At 35.0% G+C, this 19,919-nt stretch overlaps 1 protein-coding gene across 3 annotated transcripts in view; it reads left to right on the top strand.

Annotated features, from left to right (window-relative positions):
- Positions 1–19,919, top strand: part of LPGAT1 (lysophosphatidylglycerol acyltransferase 1) — a 116,740-nt gene that overhangs the window by 77,610 nt on the left and 19,211 nt on the right. For 2 of the 3 annotated variants that reach the window (XM_077763176.1, XM_077763175.1), the window contains 3 exons: positions 1,970–2,065; positions 3,959–4,232; positions 8,145–8,271. In XM_077763176.1, the coding sequence (XP_077619302.1) occupies positions 1,970–2,065; positions 3,959–4,232; positions 8,145–8,271 (497 nt within the window). Of the gene's footprint in view, positions 1–1,969; positions 2,066–3,958; positions 4,233–8,144; positions 8,272–13,358; positions 13,442–19,919 lie in introns of those variants that run through there. The other variant, XM_077763177.1, reaches the window with a different exon arrangement.

The following is a 19,919-nucleotide window of genomic DNA, read 5'->3' as shown; positions in this document are numbered from 1 at the left end:
CACTGGGCATGTATCTTTATTTTTTAAAGTGATTTAATGTACTAAAGGGAATGAAGTACAAGTTGTGTAATTGGCCTATTTAGTGATGCTGAAAAATTAAGCTAGAAGCTTTAATGTTATATTCTTTGTCAGCTTTTTTAAGTGTTTTTGTAAAAGTAGAGATGGTATCCATGCTTATTTTTTCCTAATATATAAGTTCATATAATTTGGTGTTTAGAGATGAAATTTACATATGGTATTCCCATAGAAACCAAAGTAGAGGTCTATTGCACTCTTGATTGAGGTTGTAGCTTTTAATTAATTTATTTAAGGACTATAACAAGAAATGCTATCTCCTCACCAGGAAAGAACAATTAACCAGTTTATTAATTAGACCCCTGTTTACACTTATTTCTAATTTTGAAATTTGTTTGAAATAAAGTCTTATGCTCTTAATATGAGTATTAATTCTTATCAGCAAGGGATAGTATTTCTGTATTTAAGAACTGAGGTGCCTTTTTAAAAATTTATTCATTTATTTTAAGAGAGAGAGAGAATGTGAGAGTGTGAGCACATGTGGGAGAAGCAGAGAGAGAGAATCTCCACCAAGTAGGCTCTTTATTGTGGAACCCCACACAAGGCTTGAACCCACAACCGCGAGATCATGACCTGTGCTGAAATCAAGAAGAGTTGGATGTTCAGGGGTGCCTGGGTGGCTTAGTCGGTTAAGCGTCCAACTTTCGCTTAGGTCATGATCTCGCAGTTCGTGGGTTCGAGCCCCGCGTCAGGCTCTGTGCTGACTGCCGGCTCAGAGCCTGGAGCCTGTTTCAATCTGTGACTCCCTCTCTCTCTGACCCTCCCCTGCTCATGCTGTCTCTCTCTCTCTCTCCTAGAAATAAATAAAACATTAAAAAAAAAAAGAGTTGGATGTTCAAATGACTGAGCCACCCAGGCACCCCAGTCCTGTAAATATTTTTATGCTGGAGAAGAACATAGCCTTGCATAAAGTAACAAATATTCTTCTTAATGTAATAGAATGTTAACTCATTCTATTAAATGAAATTTTAAATGTTTTTATATTTTGGACATTGTACCTTTATAAAATTTTGTAATTTTACATTTATATATATAATGCACTTATAATTTATAACTTTTAATATTTTAGCCATTAAAGTCCCATTTTACAAACCTTTAGTGCTTATTAATTAAACTTACAGCCCTCATTTGGTAACATTAGCCATTTTATTGGTTCAAAATAAATTTACAAGTTCTATAAGAATTACCAGAGACTTTGCTTAGAGAGAACAAATTTGGAATTGTTAAGTCCAAATTTAAGAAGTTAATTCAGGGATGCCTGGGTGGCTCAGTTGAGTGTCTGACTCTTGATTTCAGCTCAGGTCATGATCCCAGGGTCGTGGTATTGAGCCCTGTGTGTCCTGCTCCGCACTGAGTGTGGAGCTTGCTTAAGATTCTCTCTCTCCCTCTGCCCACTTCCCCGTTCACTTTCTCTCTCTCTAAAATAAAAGAAAAGGGGCGCCTGGGTGGCTCAGTTGGTTGGGCATCCAGCTTCAGCTCAGGACATGATCTCATGGTCTGTGGGTTCGAGCCCCGCATTGGCCTCTGTGCTGACAGCTCAGAGCCTGGAGCCTGCTTCAGATTCTGTGTCTTTCTCTCTCTGTCTCTTCTCCTCCCCCGCTTGTGTTCTGTCTATCAAAAATAAATAAACATTAAAAAAAATAATAATAAAAGAAAAGAAATTTTTTATTTGTTACACAATAATATAGTTGGGATTTCAGGACTTGGAATCAAGACCAGTAATTGTTCATGGAGACTTTGTGCTTTAATTGTATAAATAAACACTAGATTTAAGATATTTAGGCTAATTAAGAGTATGGTGGGATAATTATATTTAAAACTTAGAGACCTGGCTAGACTATAGCAGGTTTCTTCTGTTTAACATAAAATTATTTCTTGCTTTTATATATGCTAGGTTGTTGCTCAAATGATGTGGTTGATGGACCATATTTTTAAGTACACAAACTTTGGGATTGTTTCTCTAATTCATGGAGACTTCTTTATAAGACAGGTAAGCAATGAGCATTCTTTTTTCATGGTGATAGCCTGATCAAACTGACAGTTTATTGTAAACATGGGCAAAACAAAACCAATTATAATAGATACAGCCAGTTCCACTATCTTAGGGAGCTCTTCCTCTGAATCTTTGTTCTCTGAAACATTTATTTCAATCTGAACTTGAGTATTCTCCAGCAGTAAAATGGTGACATTGCAAATACTTTAATCTCTACCCTCCTCCTATCTAAACAGTACAATGCTTAGTAAAGATTTATCAAGCACCTGCCACATTCCCTGCTCTTCTGCTTCTTAGCCATGTTGACCAGGCAAGTTATTTAAACTTTCAGTTTCCTCAGTGTTCAGATGAGAATAATATAAGTAGGTACTCCCCTCATAAGGTGGTTGTGGGGGTTAAATTAAGTAATACACTCAGAACAGTGCCTGCCCCCTTCACCATCATTTTCATCATGATGACCACTATCATCATCCATATTTTCACTATTATTTTTATTTATAAGTCACTGTTATATGATACAGAAGGTACCTAAATTACCAGTAGGTAGGTCGATAGGTACATAAATAGGTAGATAGGTAGATAGGTAGGTAGGTGGATAGATAGATATATAGATAGATAAATAAATAAATAAGAATAATATTTTGGTAATTCATAGTAGGAAAAGTGAATTCATCAGATTTTTATGAATCTGGAAAATACTTACTTATGTTTTTGAATCCAGAAAAAACTTTGGAGGAGAAGATGGTATTTGGCACATATGTGAAGAATGAGTATGGGTTTGTTAGAGGAAGATAGATTGAGAGTGGGTCCCAAACATTAGGGATAGTTTACTGTAGCAGAAAGAATCATCCCTTCTTATCTAGTCAGCACTACCTGATAGTATCTCCCTATATGCTAAGTATCACATGCTTTATTTTCTCAAAAACTGAAATATATGCAGGAGTATTTATGTATGGTAATACCTCACTTTTCTGGTATTTATGTATTTAGCAGCTTCAGCCTTGCACATAATAAGTACTTAATGAATAACTGATGAATCTGATTAAGCCTCATCTGAGAACCACAAATTCAGCAATAAGCTGGAAGTATGTAAAAAAACTTCTAAGCTCTATGAACGTGAGTGTCAGAAAACACATACACTTTATTCCAGACAATTTTATGTACAGAACATTTTTGCTTTTCACATGCTGTGCAATTATCTAGTTTCTTCTGGAAACACTCTTGGTGCTTTTGAGAATAAAGCACGCACTGGAGCCTCTCTGCAATTTCCCCTCCTACCACTCTCTTCCTCACTCTTCACCCCTCAGCCACACTGGCCTTGGAAACTGTTCTTTGAACACGCAGAGCTCCTTCCCATCTCAGGGCCTTTGTCCTTTGCTCTTGCCACCTAGAAGACTCTCCTTCTCCTCTCCATGTGACAGAGGCCCTCACGTCATCAGCTCATTGCTCTAGTTTCACCTCCTTGGGGCTGATGTCCCTGGCCTTGTCGACCTTCTCTATCCTCTTACCCTCTTTCTTCCTAACACATCACCAGCTACAAAGAGTTTACACTTCGTAGTTTTCTGTCATTTCCACTTGATTCAGCTCCACAAGGGTCTCTTATTCCCTGTCTATCTCCAGTGTGTAGGACAGTGCCTGCCGAGTGGTAGGCGCTCTGTAAATACTCACTGATCTGATGAATGAGTGAACTCTCAGGAGCAAGTAGAGCAGTTTTTGTTCTTTTGGAGTGCTAATGTAATGGAAGTGCTAATCACTTCATATTACCACTGTGGTCAGAAGGGGAAGGGGGGGGGTATCGCTGTACTTTAGAAACTGTTGTTTCTACTTGATTTTATGGGCTATTATTTTCCAACGTACCTCTACTTACTCTATGTGTATCTGCCTTCACAGGGAAAATCGCATCGTGACCAGCAGCTTCTTCTTCTCAAAAAGCACCTAGAAAATAATTATAGGAGCAGAGATCGAAAATGGATTGTTTTGTTTCCAGAAGGGGGCTTCCTCAGGAAGAGGCGAGAAACAAGTCAAGCTTTTGCCAAGAAAAATAACTTGCCATTTCTTACACATGTCACTCTGCCAAGGATTGGGGCAACAAGCATTATTTTGAGTGCACTTGTAGCACGACAGGAAAATGGAAGTCCAGCAGGAGGAGACACTAAAGAATTCGGTATGATGGTTCTTAGGACTTTTTTCTTTTGTTGGAACTCAGGGATTATCTGGAGTTCCAGAAGATAGCAGTATTGTTCTTTTTTACATTTATAATTTTTATCAAGTAGAACTAATACTCAAGGAGAAGATGAGAAAATAATTTAAAAAATTTTTTTACATTTATTTATTTTTGAGAGACAGAGAGAGACAGAGCACAAGTGGAGAAAGGGCAGAGAGAGGAGACACAGAATCTGAAGCTGGCTCCAGGCTCCAAGGTGTCAAACAGAGTCCGACTAAGGCTCGAACTCACAAAGTGTGATATTATGACCTGAGCCTAAGTTGGACTCTTAACCAACTGAGCCACCCAGGCACCCCCAAAATTTAATTTTTTAATGTTTTTGTTTACAGAGTTCATGCTTATAATCATTTATTCACATAATCCAGAAATGCATAAAGTCAAAAGTGTCTTTCCCTTACCCTGCCTACCTATGCTCCTGGTTATTCCCATTGCCTCAGTAAACATCCCTCTAAATATCTTTACATATTTGTGGAAGTATAGTCTGTAGTATAGATTCATAGAATGGAATTGCTTAGGTAAAGATACAGGAATAGAAATGACTGAGTTGAAAAACTAATGATAGATATGCAAATGGAATAGTAATAATGTATATTTTGTTCATTTATCAAATGTAGAAAGTTTTGAGGGTTTGTTTTTAAGAGTATGAACTGAACACAGTTTGACAGTGTTTATGAAGAGCCTTCAAATGACTCCGTCATTCCACTACAAATAATACTTGTCAAAAGGAAATACTCTCAAATACTGGCAAAAGGCTTTATCCCAGCATTTTTATAGATTTATTTATTTTTAATTTTTTTTCTCAGCATTATTTTTAATAGCAAAAAAATTGGAGGGGAGAACAGAGAAGTAATTGTCAAATATCCATCCAAAACAATGCAACATGGCCATTACAAACCATGTTTATACAGGAGTTTTATGGCTTTGGAATAAGCTCATGCTCTATCATGTTAATAGAGAGGGAGGGACATACAACTCTAGTGAAACCATTATGAGTTCAAAAGTGTCAACATTAGGCTTTAGGAGATGAGCTTAAGGAGAGATTCCAAGCATTAGCAGTGATTGCTTCTCAGAACTATAACTTTCTGAATGATTTGCCCCCATTTCTTAATACTTTTCTGAAATTAAAAAAAAATTTTAAGGTTTATTTCTTTTTGAGAGAGAGAGAGAGAGAGCAAGGGAGGGACAGAGACAGAGTAGGACAGAGAGAGAATCTGAAGCGGGCTCTGTGCTGATGGCAGAGAGCCCAATGTGGAACTCGAACTCATGAACCCTAAGATGATAACCTGAGCCAAAGTCTGATGCTCAACTGAGTGAGCCACCCAGGCACCCCCTAAATTTTTTTTATAATGAGTATGTATTACTTTTATGGCCAGGAAAATGCAAACCATACTCAAAGATACAACTGTCTTAGAGATACCTGGTACATTGTGAAGGTTTGCAGAAGGTATATGTGTCAATAACACAAAGCCTGTTTTGAATAAGTTAATCTGAGACACTGAAATTTGGTGAAAAATGATAAATTAAAAAACTGAAAGAAACGCACCAGGCCTGTTTCCTTAGTAGTGTTTTACTATTTAAAAAGTATATTCTTTAGATAAAATAAAAAATGGAAATGATTAGCCCTCAGAAATATGTGTTTTTAAATGAGACATAGAGATAATGCCTGTAAGATTGCACTTAGCTTTCCATTCATGTTTTTTTTAAGCAGCTGCTTGGCAGTCAGCTCTCTCAATCTTTCATCGTCTATTAAAAAGACAAATTGAAATAGTCTTTTAATAGAAAAGGAAAGTTCAGAATAGCTTCAGACAGCCACTGTGGCATTGTCAGCCAATTTGAGGCTTGAAGGCAAAGGTCTTCCAAATAGAATTAGTTGCACTAATAAAGACTGCCATTATTAAATAGTTTTACCCAGTCAGTAATACTCTGTGGTATCTAGATCTCAAGGGTAGGGGCAGTTGTTACATTGATCACACAATAGTGAAGAAAAAAAATTTTTTCTTTTGGAGAAAAATAATATACTTTTATAACCAAAGCAAAGTAACTTATTATTTATCTGACCTTAGTTAAAATTTTTATCCCAGATGTTTAGGAAAAATAAGAAATTCTAGAAAGTTATATACCCTAAAACTGGTTTTACTTGTATTTTGCCATTTTCTTCTCTATGTTTTGGTATTTTGTATTTTATTTTTGTTAGTGTTCGTATTTACTATTCAGTGTTTTGTTCCATATAAACACAAAACAGGCCTTTGTATCTGTTTTAATATGTGACCCATACACATATCAAAATTAAGTTGTGTCTAATTAACTTTTAAGTGGGTTAGTATATTTTTTGTTTATTGTGTGACTTAATAGATATTAAACTGAACTCTGATGATTTTCCCAACCATTTTATTATAAACATTTTCAAGCATCCATAAAGGTTGAAAGAATTTTACAGTTAATATCCATTAGCTGACCAACTAACTAGATTCTATAATTAACATTTTGCTATATTTGCTTTATTGTGTCTTTTGCTACCTTCCTATCCATCCATTAGTCCATCATCTTTTTTTAATGCACTCAAAGTAAGTTGCAGACATCAAAATATACTTTACTCCTAAACATTTCAGCATGTACCTCACTGGTAGCTTATTGAAATCTGTTTCTTTACATAAACTCTGTTCCTTTTCCAATAGGTTACTTAAACATTATTATTATTTCACCTAATTATTTAAACTTTTTTTTTAAGTTTATTTATTTTTTTGAGAGAGAGAGAGAGGGAGAGCATGAGCAGGGGAGGGGCAGAGAGAGAATTCCAAGCAGGCTCCATGCTCAGCATGGAGCCCAACATGGGCCTTGATCTCATGACTGTGAGATTATAACATGAACCCAAATCAAGAGTTGGAGTCTCAACCAACTGAGCCATGTAGGTCCCTTCCCTTCCCTTCCCTTCCCTTCCCTTNCTTCCCTCCTTCTTTCTTTCTTTTACCTATTTTTATGAGTATTTTTCCCCTTCAGAATATTTTTTAATTAAAAAAAATTTTTTTAACTTAAAGTTCAACTTTTAGCTATTTGATATACGAAAGTAAAATATCATTGATTCTTAAGGCACATTTAGTCTTATGTTTAAGTTTTATTTTTTTAGAGATCTCTTAAATACTTCAAACAAAGGACAGACTATCACACAAGTCTGGCTATCCACATTCTCTGTGAGGATTCTCAGTTCTTGCTCAACTTTGTACTCCACACTGGGAATAAAAGCTGCATGCAAAGGACCAGAGTAAACAGAACTTTCTTACCCCCCTCTCACAACAGCAGTTATCTGTTGTACTTACCAAAGGGTGGACAGCTTTATTGCTTTATTTCTATAGAACTCTTGTGCTAAAATGGCAGGAGTCTGTGTTAAACAAGAACAGCAACTGACAATTTTGTGTCACTAAAATGCCTAATTTGGGGCCTTATTCCAATATTTATTAATGGATTTGTTTTATTTTGAGGTCTGAGTTTTTTTCTTTTTTTTCACTTTTGTGATGTGATACTTTAGCTTCTGACTTTTTGATAGACCATTTTTATGAGTAATAAAATATAAATTAGACTTTGATAGTATGTAATTGTATTGAATGCTTGCATGGTGCATGTCCAACAAACAATAGTTTTGTTATTTGTTAATTTGTTTGAGATTCATCCATTTTATAATATATTAGGAAATGCTTGGTTTCATCCTAAGTGAATCCTATACAACAGTAACAACCAAAGTCCATCCTGTGTTTTTAAAGCAAAAGATATATCAGTATGCTTTATTTATATTATATTACTTGCTGTAAATAATGTAAAAATTGATCCAATTTTAAGGTTTTTTTGCTTTGTCCTCAGAGAGCAAATCAAAAGGCCTCCAGTGGATAATAGATACAACTATAGCTTATCCCAAAGCTGAACCCATAGATATTCAAACCTGGATTCTTGGATACAGGAAACCAACAGTCACACATGTACATTACAGGTAAGCATTTTGGGTTAGTACTCAGCATGGATCCAACATAAGATACTATTGCAAGCAGTGTTTTAATATTAAATTTTTAATCAATAGTGAAAATAGTTGGCTCAAATTCATTCTTATGCTGAATTTTTAATATGAAAATATCATTTGAAGTAGTTATTTTCACTGAGTGATAAAAGTCTCTCAAAATGGCATTCTAAGGCACTATGATGACTTGATGGCCTGAACTCTGAGCAAGAATGATTAAAGGCAAGCATGAAGTGTAAATATGTACTCATTTGGGCAAAGTCAATTTGTATGAATAGAAATGGAATTTGTTTTTAAATCATTAAATCACATAAGATTTTCTAAATGATTAAACTGAGAATTTGGCTAAAACTTACACTTTAAAATTTTTAGTATTTTAATATTTAACATTTTAACATGTTCATTTGCATAAACAACAGCAAAAACATTTAATAAATATTCTGTACCAGCTTCTTGAGATTTTTTAATGTAGAATGCTTTTTTTTTCAATTTTTAATGTTTTCATTTATTTTATTTATTTCTGAGAGAGAGAGACAGTGTGAGCAGGGGAGGGTGAGAGAGAGAGGGAGACACAGAATCTGAAACAGGCTTCAGGCTCAGATCTGTCAGCACAGAGCCCGATGCTGGGCTTGAACCCACAAACCGTGAGATCATGACCTGAGCCGAAGTCAGACGCTTAACAGACTGGGCCACCCAGGCGCCCCTAGAATGCTTTTTTAAAAAGAGTTTCATGTAAATATGTGTAGGTATCTATATCAAAGCGTGATGCTGATGAGGCTTGAATAGATCTGACCACTTTATAAACCATTTATCTTTACTCTATTTCCTGGCCAAAGATCTCACTCAATCTGTGGCAAACTTAGTTACAAAGTTAGCAATTGATCCACTGGAAGATCACAATTGCCACTAAAGCCTTCAATTCAAGTGGAAAGCTACTCAAATTACATACTGCAAGTAGATAGGTACATGTTTTCATACTTGTAAACCATCATAGTTTTACACATACAAGTAGAAAGTTGGAATAATTTGAAACTAAAATTTTAAAACTTAAATGTTGCAATTTGGGTTTTTTGGTGTGTAAAAGAGGACTATAAAATTACAGTTGATTCTACTGTGTGACTTACATTGCCAAATTGTGAGGTTCATGTGTAAGATAAGAAAGTAATTCTTGAGAACTGTGCTGACTCCGTTTCACATATGTTGACCATTTTACTTACTGAGCACTTACTATATATAAGGCAGTGTGCTAGGCCCTGAAAGAATTTCTCCAGGAACAGTTTTATTTTCATATAGAAGAAGCTTATCTAGCCTTCAGTAAATTTTTAAATTGTAATCTCTAAATGGGCTCAATTCTGATGCCCAAGGCAAAAATACATGACTGTTGGGTGTATGTTTTGGACACATGTAGATTGTATTTTGAGTCAGATATATGTAGATCTTCCTAGCACATCATACCCAAAAGGAACTGAGACAAGGAAGAAAACATTAATTATATATGCATTCTATTATAGTTCATCCTGCTTTCCTTTTTAACCAATAAGTAGAAAACAATTTTACTTTATAGATTAAAAAATGAATAGAATCATAAGGGATCTTAGAAATTGAAGAAATATTCATTTTTAGCAAAATTATTTTAACAGGAGTAACTACAAGGCCCTTAAATTCACTTAAAGCAGGCGTTCTGAACTGTGGGTCTCAAGGATGGACCTGAGAAGTTTTTTCGCCTTCAGAATCAGATGTTGTTTTAATTTTTTTTAAGTTTATTTGTTTTGAGAGAGAGACAGAGAGAGTGGGTGGGAGAGTTGCAGAGAGAGGTGGGTGGAGAGAGAGAATCCCATGCAGGCTCTGCACTGTCAGCCCAGAGCCCAGTGCAGGGCTCAAAATCAAACTGTGAGCTCATGACCTAAGCCGAAACCAAAAGTCAGACACCAAACCGACTGAGCCACCCAGGCGCCTTAGATGTTGTTTTATGTTTTTAAAAATTTTTGAGTATAGTTGACAGACACACAGTTACATTAGCTTCCAGTGTACAATAGTGTAATTCAGCTTCTCTATATATTATGCTTACCAGAAACACAGCTACCATCTGACCTCAGAGAGTTTTGAATTTTTCAACTCACTCTCTGTACAAAATGTTGTAGATGTGTAGTTTTCTGCAGAGAAGCTTCACAGCTTTCAGTCTAGTCTCCATATAGATTAAGTGTTTAAAAAAAGATTAATGACCCCTAATTTAGAGATCAAAACCAAATAGTAGATAGAAGAGGTGGAATGGTTAGTTTGATACAGAAAAACACTTCTATTGATAAAAGTGAAGCTTCGCAGATATGTATTTGATCATAGAAACTTTATTAACAGCCATAGAAATAATAAAGAAAATTCTAAAATATTAGATTAGCCAAGATGAAATCATAATACAGAACCATATCCTGAAATAGTAATTACAATACACATTATGCCCAACTATTTATTTATACACACACACACACACACACACACACACACACACACACAAACACACACACCCTAGGAGTCTTGTGACAGGTAAGGAAATATACTGTTGTTGTTATTTTTAATGTTTATTTAAATTAAAGAGAGACATTAAGCAAGTGGGGGAGGGGCAGAGAGAATGGAGACAGAATCCAAAGCAGGCTTCAGGCTCTGAACTATCAGCACAGAGCCAGACACGGGGCTCAAACTCACTAACCATGAGATTATTACCTGAGCCGAAGTTGACACTTAACCGACTGAACCACCCAGTTGCCCTGGGAGATATATTGTTCTTTATAAAATTTTAATAAAAAGAGTTTATTGTCTAACCAGTGCTAGGAAAAGGGAAGGACTTGTGTTCAGATGGGAAAGAGAGGAAAATGGAAGGGGCAAGAGAGAGTGAGGTGTCTTGGCATCAGGATAATATTGAGGATTTGCAAGAAGCTTGTGAGAAAGGATGTGGGCCGTGTCTGTGGCAGCTCCCAAGGATAAATCTCTATCACCCACAGGTTGACCAGGTCTCCTCCTGATTTTTGAGGCCATCTGGACACCCTGGGAGACAGGGAAAGAAAGATTGGCTTTTTGTTTGGTTGGGGTTTTGTTTTCCCCCCCCCCCCCCCCACCTCTAGTCTTCTCAATTTCAAAATAAACTGTTTATTGCTTATCATGGACTTTTCCTGGCAGGAATAACACCATAGAAATTAAAATAAATTTAAACAAACATGGTACTCCTTACTCATTTTTTTTCTGTTCTCAGAAAGATTGGTTTTTGTTCCAACACTCCAGTTGTTTGGTTATATTTTTAAGGTTTTAAACAAGGATGAGATGTTTCCAATTAGAATAAGAGACTTAAAATGCAATATTGGAAATCATATATACACAAATATGAATAATATAAACAACTGAGGTTAAATCTCTCTCTTTTATTGGGGGGTGGTTGGCAAGAAAAACTAAACAGCACCGACTAGGGAGTGGGTACCCAGAAAGCATGGAAAAGGTGCTCAGGAAACTGTATAGGCAGATTTAAAAATTATTAATGTATTTTTTCCCTGGAATTTAGCATAATTTATCCAGAACTTTTCTACCTAAGCCATGTGCAAGGTGCAAGCCAATTTTCTTTCATATTATGTAGAAAGTGTTTATTTTTCTTCCTAGCCCCAGCTGACTTTTTCTTTTAATAAAGCACCCCATCATTCTTAGAAAATTTAATTGAAATGATTACTTGAGATTATGGTGTAGCTGGGCAAGTTGGTACTGTTGCTAGTTTTTTTCAGAATAATCTAGAGGAATGTGAGAGTCAAAAAATAATTATTCTATTCTGCTCAGCATTTATCACATCCCATTTAGAATATTTCCTGTATTTTAATTTCTCTATTTAAAAAGAAATAATACAGCTAGTAGAAAGGTATGAAAATACATAACACTGTATATATAAATTTTAGAACACTAGTACCCTTACAGACCATTTTAGATCAAATCAAGGCAAATTTAGAGTTGGTAATAATTAAATGAAACATAATTCCAGGAGAAACTCCTAGTTGAAAATATAAACAGGTAAAAGGAAAATTTAACAATTGGTAACTACTAAGCCTGTAATAAGTTTCTGTAATAAGTTTCTGTATCTATGACGTACTTTTACCACATTTTAGGTATATTTCATGGAAGACAGCAACTGTCCTTTCCTGTGTGATAGATCTGTGCCCTGGGTGGCTGGGATACTCTTAGAACACTGTAACATTCTTGACCATCATAATTTACTGTCATCACTTATTTAACATTAATCAGTAGTTGGGCCGTTTTTAATTTCTTTAATACATTTCTTTTCTTGGAAATTATTGTCAAGGCTGCCAGGTAAATTCTGCTGCCTGTTGTGTATCTCATTGGAATATACTGTGACAGGTGTATGGAGATTTCTAAGCAAAAAAGGCATTTTGGGGGGCACATGGCTGGCTCAGTCAGCAGGGCACGTGACTCAATCTCTGGGTTGTGAGTTCTAGCCCTACAATGGGTGTAGAAATTACTTAAATAAATAAAACTTTTTTCAAAAAGGGCATTTTTCCGTCAAGAGTGATTCCAGTTATAATGTGTTGGTAAAACTAAATGCTTTAGTCTTTATTTAAATAAGAAAAGACTATCTAGATTACCAGAATATACAGCAGAATATTCTAGATTTTAAGTTTCTGTACTGATGCTTAGGAAAAAGCATAGGAATGCAATAGCTTACTTTAAATGTTCTGAAATAAACTATTTTTTTCCCAAGAGTAGTTTTCTACATTGTCCATTCGCTTCTTACTTTTTGAGTTTATATGTAGATTTTTAGGATTTCTGGAAGAGACAAACCCTAAATATGTATGTTACTATATGCTGTAAAACACATACCTAAAATACCGCATAAATGAGAAAGTAAAACTTTGTGACATGGTTCTGTTAGATTCCATAACAAATAGACAGTGTTGTTATCTGTCAAAAGTCAAACTTTGAAGGCAAATATTTGGAGCTAATTCCTTAGAAAACTTGCAGTAAGTGGTAACTAAGTACCCAGACCATTTTGCTAATTAAACCCCATGCACACGTAGCTCCTCAGGCAAACGCCATGCTAGGACCTTACTCCAGCTTCACTGAATGCATTGTTTCAGCACCAAACAATATACTGATTAAGAAGGACCATGGAGGAGAAGAAGAGGGTAAATGGTGGGGGAAAGGGAGAGAGGCAAACCATGAGAAACTCTTGAATGCTGAGAACAAACTGAGGACTGATGGTTGTGGGAGGGGAGGGGGGAGATGGGCATGGAGGAGGGCACTTGTGGGGATGAGCACTGGGTGTTATATGAAAACCAACTTAACAATAAACTGTGTAAAAAAAAAAAAAGTTTTTACAAAACCATAAAGCACCTTACAAATGCAAAGTACCATTATTAAGATATATAATGTGTATGGATTATTGATAAATCAGTGTTAGTAAGTTAACATTCCCCATCTGAGCCACTTACTATTTTAAGAGAAAAGAATCCCTTTCTTATTCCTTACTTCCCAATATTATGTACTATTTAACCAGAGGAATATTTTTTATTAGTATGCATACAACCACATTATTGATCTTTTTCAAAAGTGATGCTTGTTTTAAAAAAGGAACTAAGGCTTAATTATGAGAACTTTTCTTTTTCCTCCCACTTTCCTTTTTATGTTATAACTGCCACACTGGAAGACAGCTTATTCCTATTAAGGAAGTAATGGGCACAGTGTGCTGCTGTTAAGGACTTAATAGGAAAATTAAGTGTGATTAGATTTTAACTACAGGGATAGAACATTTATAAGGATAAAAGCAAAAGTAATCCATGTCCTTAATATAAATGTCTTCACTCCAAAAATAGGACTGTGGTTTAGAGAAAATGATCCTCTTGTGCAGAAGGAGTCTTTATTTTTATTTTTAAAATTTTAAAAGGTGTTACTTTCACATCTTATTTGATTAGAATTTTGGTTACTTTGGAGAAGACATCCAAATAGGGACTTTGAGCAGAAACTTACTTTCAATTTCAAAGGGAAGGAATTCATTCAGACAATGATTGTTTTGACTAATATTTTTTAGGAAAATATGCTCACTAGGGGTTCTGGCTGGCTCAGTCCATAGAGCATGTGACTCTTGATCTCAGTGTTGGGAGGTCAAGCCCCACTTTGTATGTAAAGATTACTTAAAAACAAAATCTTGCCATTATTTTCCTTTCCAGTTCCATATCCCTTCTTTCCCACCATTGAAGCCACTACCATAATAATTTTGTGTGTAACCCTCCTGTCCTAATGTTTTTATTACACAGATGCATTTATAATGTATAATGTTCTGTGTGTTATTAAAAATGTATAAAATCTTATGTAGTTTATCATTTTACATGTATTTTCCACTCTGTATTATTCTAGATCTTTTTGTTTTTACATTCATGATTCTCGTTCATTCACTTGAACTGTTAACATGCTATTCTATTCCCATGATATGATTGTCACACATCATCTATTCATTCTCCTATTGTTAGATACTTGTTTTGTCAGTATTTTTGCTACTCTAATAAACAATGTTGAATGAACATTTTTATACCTGTTTCACTAAGCATAGATTTGTGAGAGTTAAAGTAGGGTGTGTCTGTGCCCATCGGTGGAAGTGGCAGATCATAGGGTATGCATATTTTTACCATTACTGGGTATAATCAAATAGTTCTCAAAGTGGTGACATCAGATTACAATCTCATTAGCAGTATAGAGGTCACCTCTTCCAGTATGTATGTTAAAGCCTTCACCTTTAACTTTTTCAAATATGGTACATTTGAAATGTTATATCATTGTTTAGCTTGATATATATGAGATAAGGGTGATAATCCTGCAATCTGATAGTATAATACTCTGCCATGAAACAAAGATTAGGGTGAAGCTAGCATCTTTATCTAAGCATTCAATCACTGTTAGAAATCTTACTGGTTTACTCATTGCTGTCTATCTTCTACATCTAGAACTGAACCCCAATGAGAGCAGATACTTCACCTGTCTTTTTCACAATGCCCAGAGCAATGCTGGCATATAGTAGAAATGCAATAGTTATAAATGTATGAAGGCTAAAGTTTATGCTGTCTAGACATGCACTGTCCAGTTATAGCAGCCACTAGCCACAAGAAGCTGTTGAGCACCTAAAATGTGGCTAGTCTGATTTGAGATGTTTTTTAAGTCTAAAATACACCCTGAATTTCAACAACTAGGAGGAAAGACGAATATGAAATATCTTATTAATAATTTTTGTTGATGACATGTTGAAATGGTAATATTTTAGATTGGGCGGGTTAAAGGACTACATTTCTTTAATGCTATTAGATGTCCTCTGTTGTGCACTTTGTAAAACATTAAAATTACTTTCAAAACTAAAAGTTTGCAACTATGGGAAATATTTCATAGAGAGAAATGTGTTTCCAGCATGTTCACATAAAATTTCTTTTTTATATTTCCCTTTAATATTTGTTTTTATGTATGTTTAAAATGTAGCTGTAGTTGTAATATGAATAAAAGTTATTTATATGCTACTTTATCCCATATAGCATTTTAATAAACATCGTACCCATACTTCCTACATACTAGGTGTTAAGATTACAAATTTTGTAAATACTTTAAAATATTGTTATAAAGTCTTTATATTTTTAGTGGCTTTCCAAAATCCTACATTTAATGACCTGTTTCTCTATTAGCCATAGACTTGTCAGATTTTATTCTTGACTTTTAATAATGGCATGCTGAATATATTAGTATTCACATATAGCTCCTTCCACCCCATGTTTTAGATTCCTTTATAATAGATATGTTTAACCTGTTATTTCTGATGTTAGCTTGGAGAGTATTATTAAAACTACATCTGAATGGGGAGAGTGATTGTCAAAGAGATGAGAGAAACACTTATTTATGAGACAAATTACCAACATTTAAAAATAGTATAATATTTGGTAATTTTATGCATAAACCTAATATATTTGTGATTAATACATTTTGGTTTCCCTTTCTGTTTTTTTCCCTTACTTCCTAAAATAAGAAAATTAAAGTCACAAGTTTTCATAATTTTTAGAGGCTATAATTTCAGAAATAGTTTTTCCCTTCAAAACTTTTATTATGGAAAATATCAAACCTATAAATTCAGCCCGAGGTACCTGTCCTACTCTTCTGGGGAATGTTATGTCCCCTATGCTATTTCCCAGATCCTACTGGATTATTCTGAAGCAAATCTCAAATATCCTATCATTTCATTTGTAAATATCTCATTACATATTCTTGAAAATATAAGAATTCTTTTTTTAAAAAAATTACATAGTATCATACCTAAAAGTGTTAATAACAGTTCCTTAATACCATCAGATATCTAGACAGTTGTCAAATTTTCTGAATTATCTCATAAATGGTTTTTTAAAAACAGTTTGGATTCAATTAGATTGTAACTGGTCAATATATCTCTTATGTTTCTTTTTATTCACAGATTTCCTGCTCTTTCTTTTTTCTCCTCCTTGTAGTTTATTTTTGAGGGTACCAGATTATTTGGCCTGCAGAGTTTGCTACAATTTTTATTTTGCTGATTGTATCCTGTGTATTTCTCTGTCCCCTCTGTTTCCTGTTAATTGGCGGTTAGAGACTAAAACTTCATCGGATTGAAGTTTGAATTTACTTGACAAGAAATACTTCATAAATGGTGATGCATACTTCCATCAGGAGGCATAAAATGTCTGATTGTCTGTCAGAAATAGTTTTTGAATGCTTTTATTAGCTAAAAATTTCAAACAAATATATCCAGTGCTTTCAGGAAAAAAATGATACTTCCTCATTCCATCCCTTTAACCCCAGTGATGTTAGGAATTTCAATTTAGAATTAAGGCCTCTTCTGGCATGTAACACACAACAAGCATCAGTTTTGCCTAAAATACCCTCCTAGTGATCTTATATGAAGGTCCAAAGTCTTATATTATTTCATGAACCATTAAAAAGGGCTTTTCCCTCTGTCATTGGTGTTGGAAATGTTCTAAACTTAATTGAAAAATGAACTATAAATCATCCACTCTGATTACTGGTGGTGGTTTTAGTCAGGATTTCTTCAGAGAAATAGTACCAATAGGATATACAGAGTGATCTGTAAGAGGAGATTCCTTTTAAGAATTGGCATTCATGACTGTGGAGGCAGAGAAGTCCCGTAATTTGTTGTCTGCAAGCTGAAGTGGTAAATTCAGTCTGAGTCCCAAGGTCTGTGAAGAGGACAGAAGGGGAGACTAATGGTGTAAGTTCCTCTCTGAGTCTGGAAGCCCAAGAAGCAGGAACACCGACGTCTGTAGGTCAGAAGACAGGTATCTTAGCCCAGACAGAGAGAGCAGATTCACCCTTCTTCTACTTGGTTCTATTCAGGCCCATCTTGTATGATGCCCATCATGGTGGGGGCAGTCTTCTTTACTAAGTCTACTGATTCAAATGTTAATCTCTTCTAGGCATACCCCGAAACAATGTTTACCAGCAATCTGGGCATTCCTTAGCCTAGTCAAGTTGACATGTAAAATTAACCATCACAATAGTCTACATAGAAAATCCAAGAAACTGAGTTGACCATCATTTATAGAGTTCCGTAATCTTCATATAAAATCACTACAAAGAAATCATTGGAATCCCTTATCCTGGCAGTGGATAGGAAATACAATTTTTAAAAAATAGGCTCTTCTCAGAAGCAAGACTATAAAGTACCTAGCAATAAAACCTAACAAGAAACTGTATAATGTATATTTTTTATTAAGAAAAAAATACAAAACTTCACTGAAGAACATAAAAGACCTGAACAAATGGAAAGAGAGACTGTACTCATAGAGGGGAAGACTCAAAATTACAAAGATGTCAGTTCTCCCAAATTAATCTATAAATTTAAAATAACTGCAGTTACAGGAGGGTTTTTCTGGAAATGATAAGATTGTTCTAAAGTTCATTTGAGAGAGGAGAGATAACTGAACGTAGCTAAGATAGTTTGAAGAGGAAAGAAAAAGAGGAATACTTCCTACCAGATGTCAAGGCCTAATGTAATTATGATGGCAGGACTAGATCAATGGAAAGATTAAAAAATCCAGACTTATTTTGGAACTTGTATATGATTCAGTAAGTATCACTTATCGCAGAAACATGGACAGACTATTCAACAGATGAAATGGTTTGAGATCACTGGTTTTATATCACATATAGTGACCTACCATGTAGTTGCTATTAAACTGTGGACAGTCAACACTTCCGGTGGGGAGGGATATTTCTTCTCATTATAGTATTTGAGAGGTTGTTTTTTTTTTTTTTTTTTTTTTGAAATGTGAATGTATTAATTCTTCAGTTTGAAAACTAATCAAAGAAATTGCTTGTAGAATTTAGAATTTTGCTCTAATAGTCCTTTGCATAATTGCAACAAACTCATTTTCATCAGGTAGTTATAAGAATTTAATAGATTCACATTTAAAGTAAATATCATTTGGGGGGCCTGGGTGGTTCAGTCGGTTAAGCATCCAACTTTGGCTTAGGTCATAATCTCAGGGTTTGTGAGTTCGAGCCCCATGTTGGGCTGTGTGCTGACAGCTCCTGGAACCTGCTTCGGATTCTATGTCTCCGTTTCTCTCTGCTCCTCCCCCACTTACACTGTGTCTCTCCCTCTCTCTCTCTCTCAAAAATAAACATTTAAATAAAATTTTAAAAGTAAAATAAGTATCACTTAATAGATGCTGAATAGATTTTACCCCTTTAAGTCCAGCATATTGAAATACTCAAATTATGTAGTCTAGACTTTCATATTCCAGTGCTTTATCCATAATTTAAAAGTGAACTTTAAGAGGCTTAAATTTCTATAATATTTTTGGGTGTAAAATTTGGAAGAAAGTTGAATAAAATTAATATGGTGAAAATTAGTCATTTTACATAATGGGGACTAAATTTCAGATCACCTTTTCCCAGTAACTGCAACTCTAAAGTAGTTCACACTTAAGTGGTGTACACTTAGGTACGAATGATGCACACTTAGAGGTTTACCACCCTCTGCCCAAGCCCCCAAATTACCCATCTGCAAGTGAGGTGCTAAGGGTGCCCGCTTGAGCTAAAATTAGGCTTTCTTTTTTCCTAGCAGAAGGAAATAGTGTCTTGTCTTTAGTTTTTCTTATGCCAGGGTTTTCTCTATGCTTGCTTAGAATGAGAATTACTGCTCATTTCGCCCCTACTTCTGCTGTGTCTAACAATTCTCTTCTTCCTGTCTGCTTTTCTTATCACCTCTTGTTTTCGTTACCTTGCCTCCGTATCCTAGCTGTTCCCTGGACATTTTTGTCATTGGTCACTATTCAGAACCTCTAGTTGGAAAATGGAAAGTTACACATTAAGTTGAATATTCAAGTTTTTAGTCCTGCTTGACTTTTTATTATTGTCCACCACCCACAAGTTCATTCTTTTCTGTACCCATTCTTTTCAGGTTCCCCTCCCCCCATCTTTTCCTTTAAGAAAAGAAAACATTTTTGTTTGGCAGCATTTAGGATGACAGAGGCATTGAATAGTGGCCTTAAATGAATTCTGACTGAACTATGGATTGAATTCTGTATTTCTGTAATGAAGTTGAAATTTGAAAGAGG

The sequence above is a fragment of the Crocuta crocuta genome, unplaced genomic scaffold (assembly GCF_008692635.1).
Source record: "Crocuta crocuta isolate KB4526 unplaced genomic scaffold, BGI_CrCroc_1.0 scaffold3, whole genome shotgun sequence".
In the NCBI taxonomy this organism is placed as follows: Eukaryota; Metazoa; Chordata; class Mammalia; order Carnivora; family Hyaenidae; genus Crocuta; species Crocuta crocuta.
Note: the sequence above shows the minus strand (reverse complement) of the source record. Positions and strands in the feature narration are given on the sequence as shown.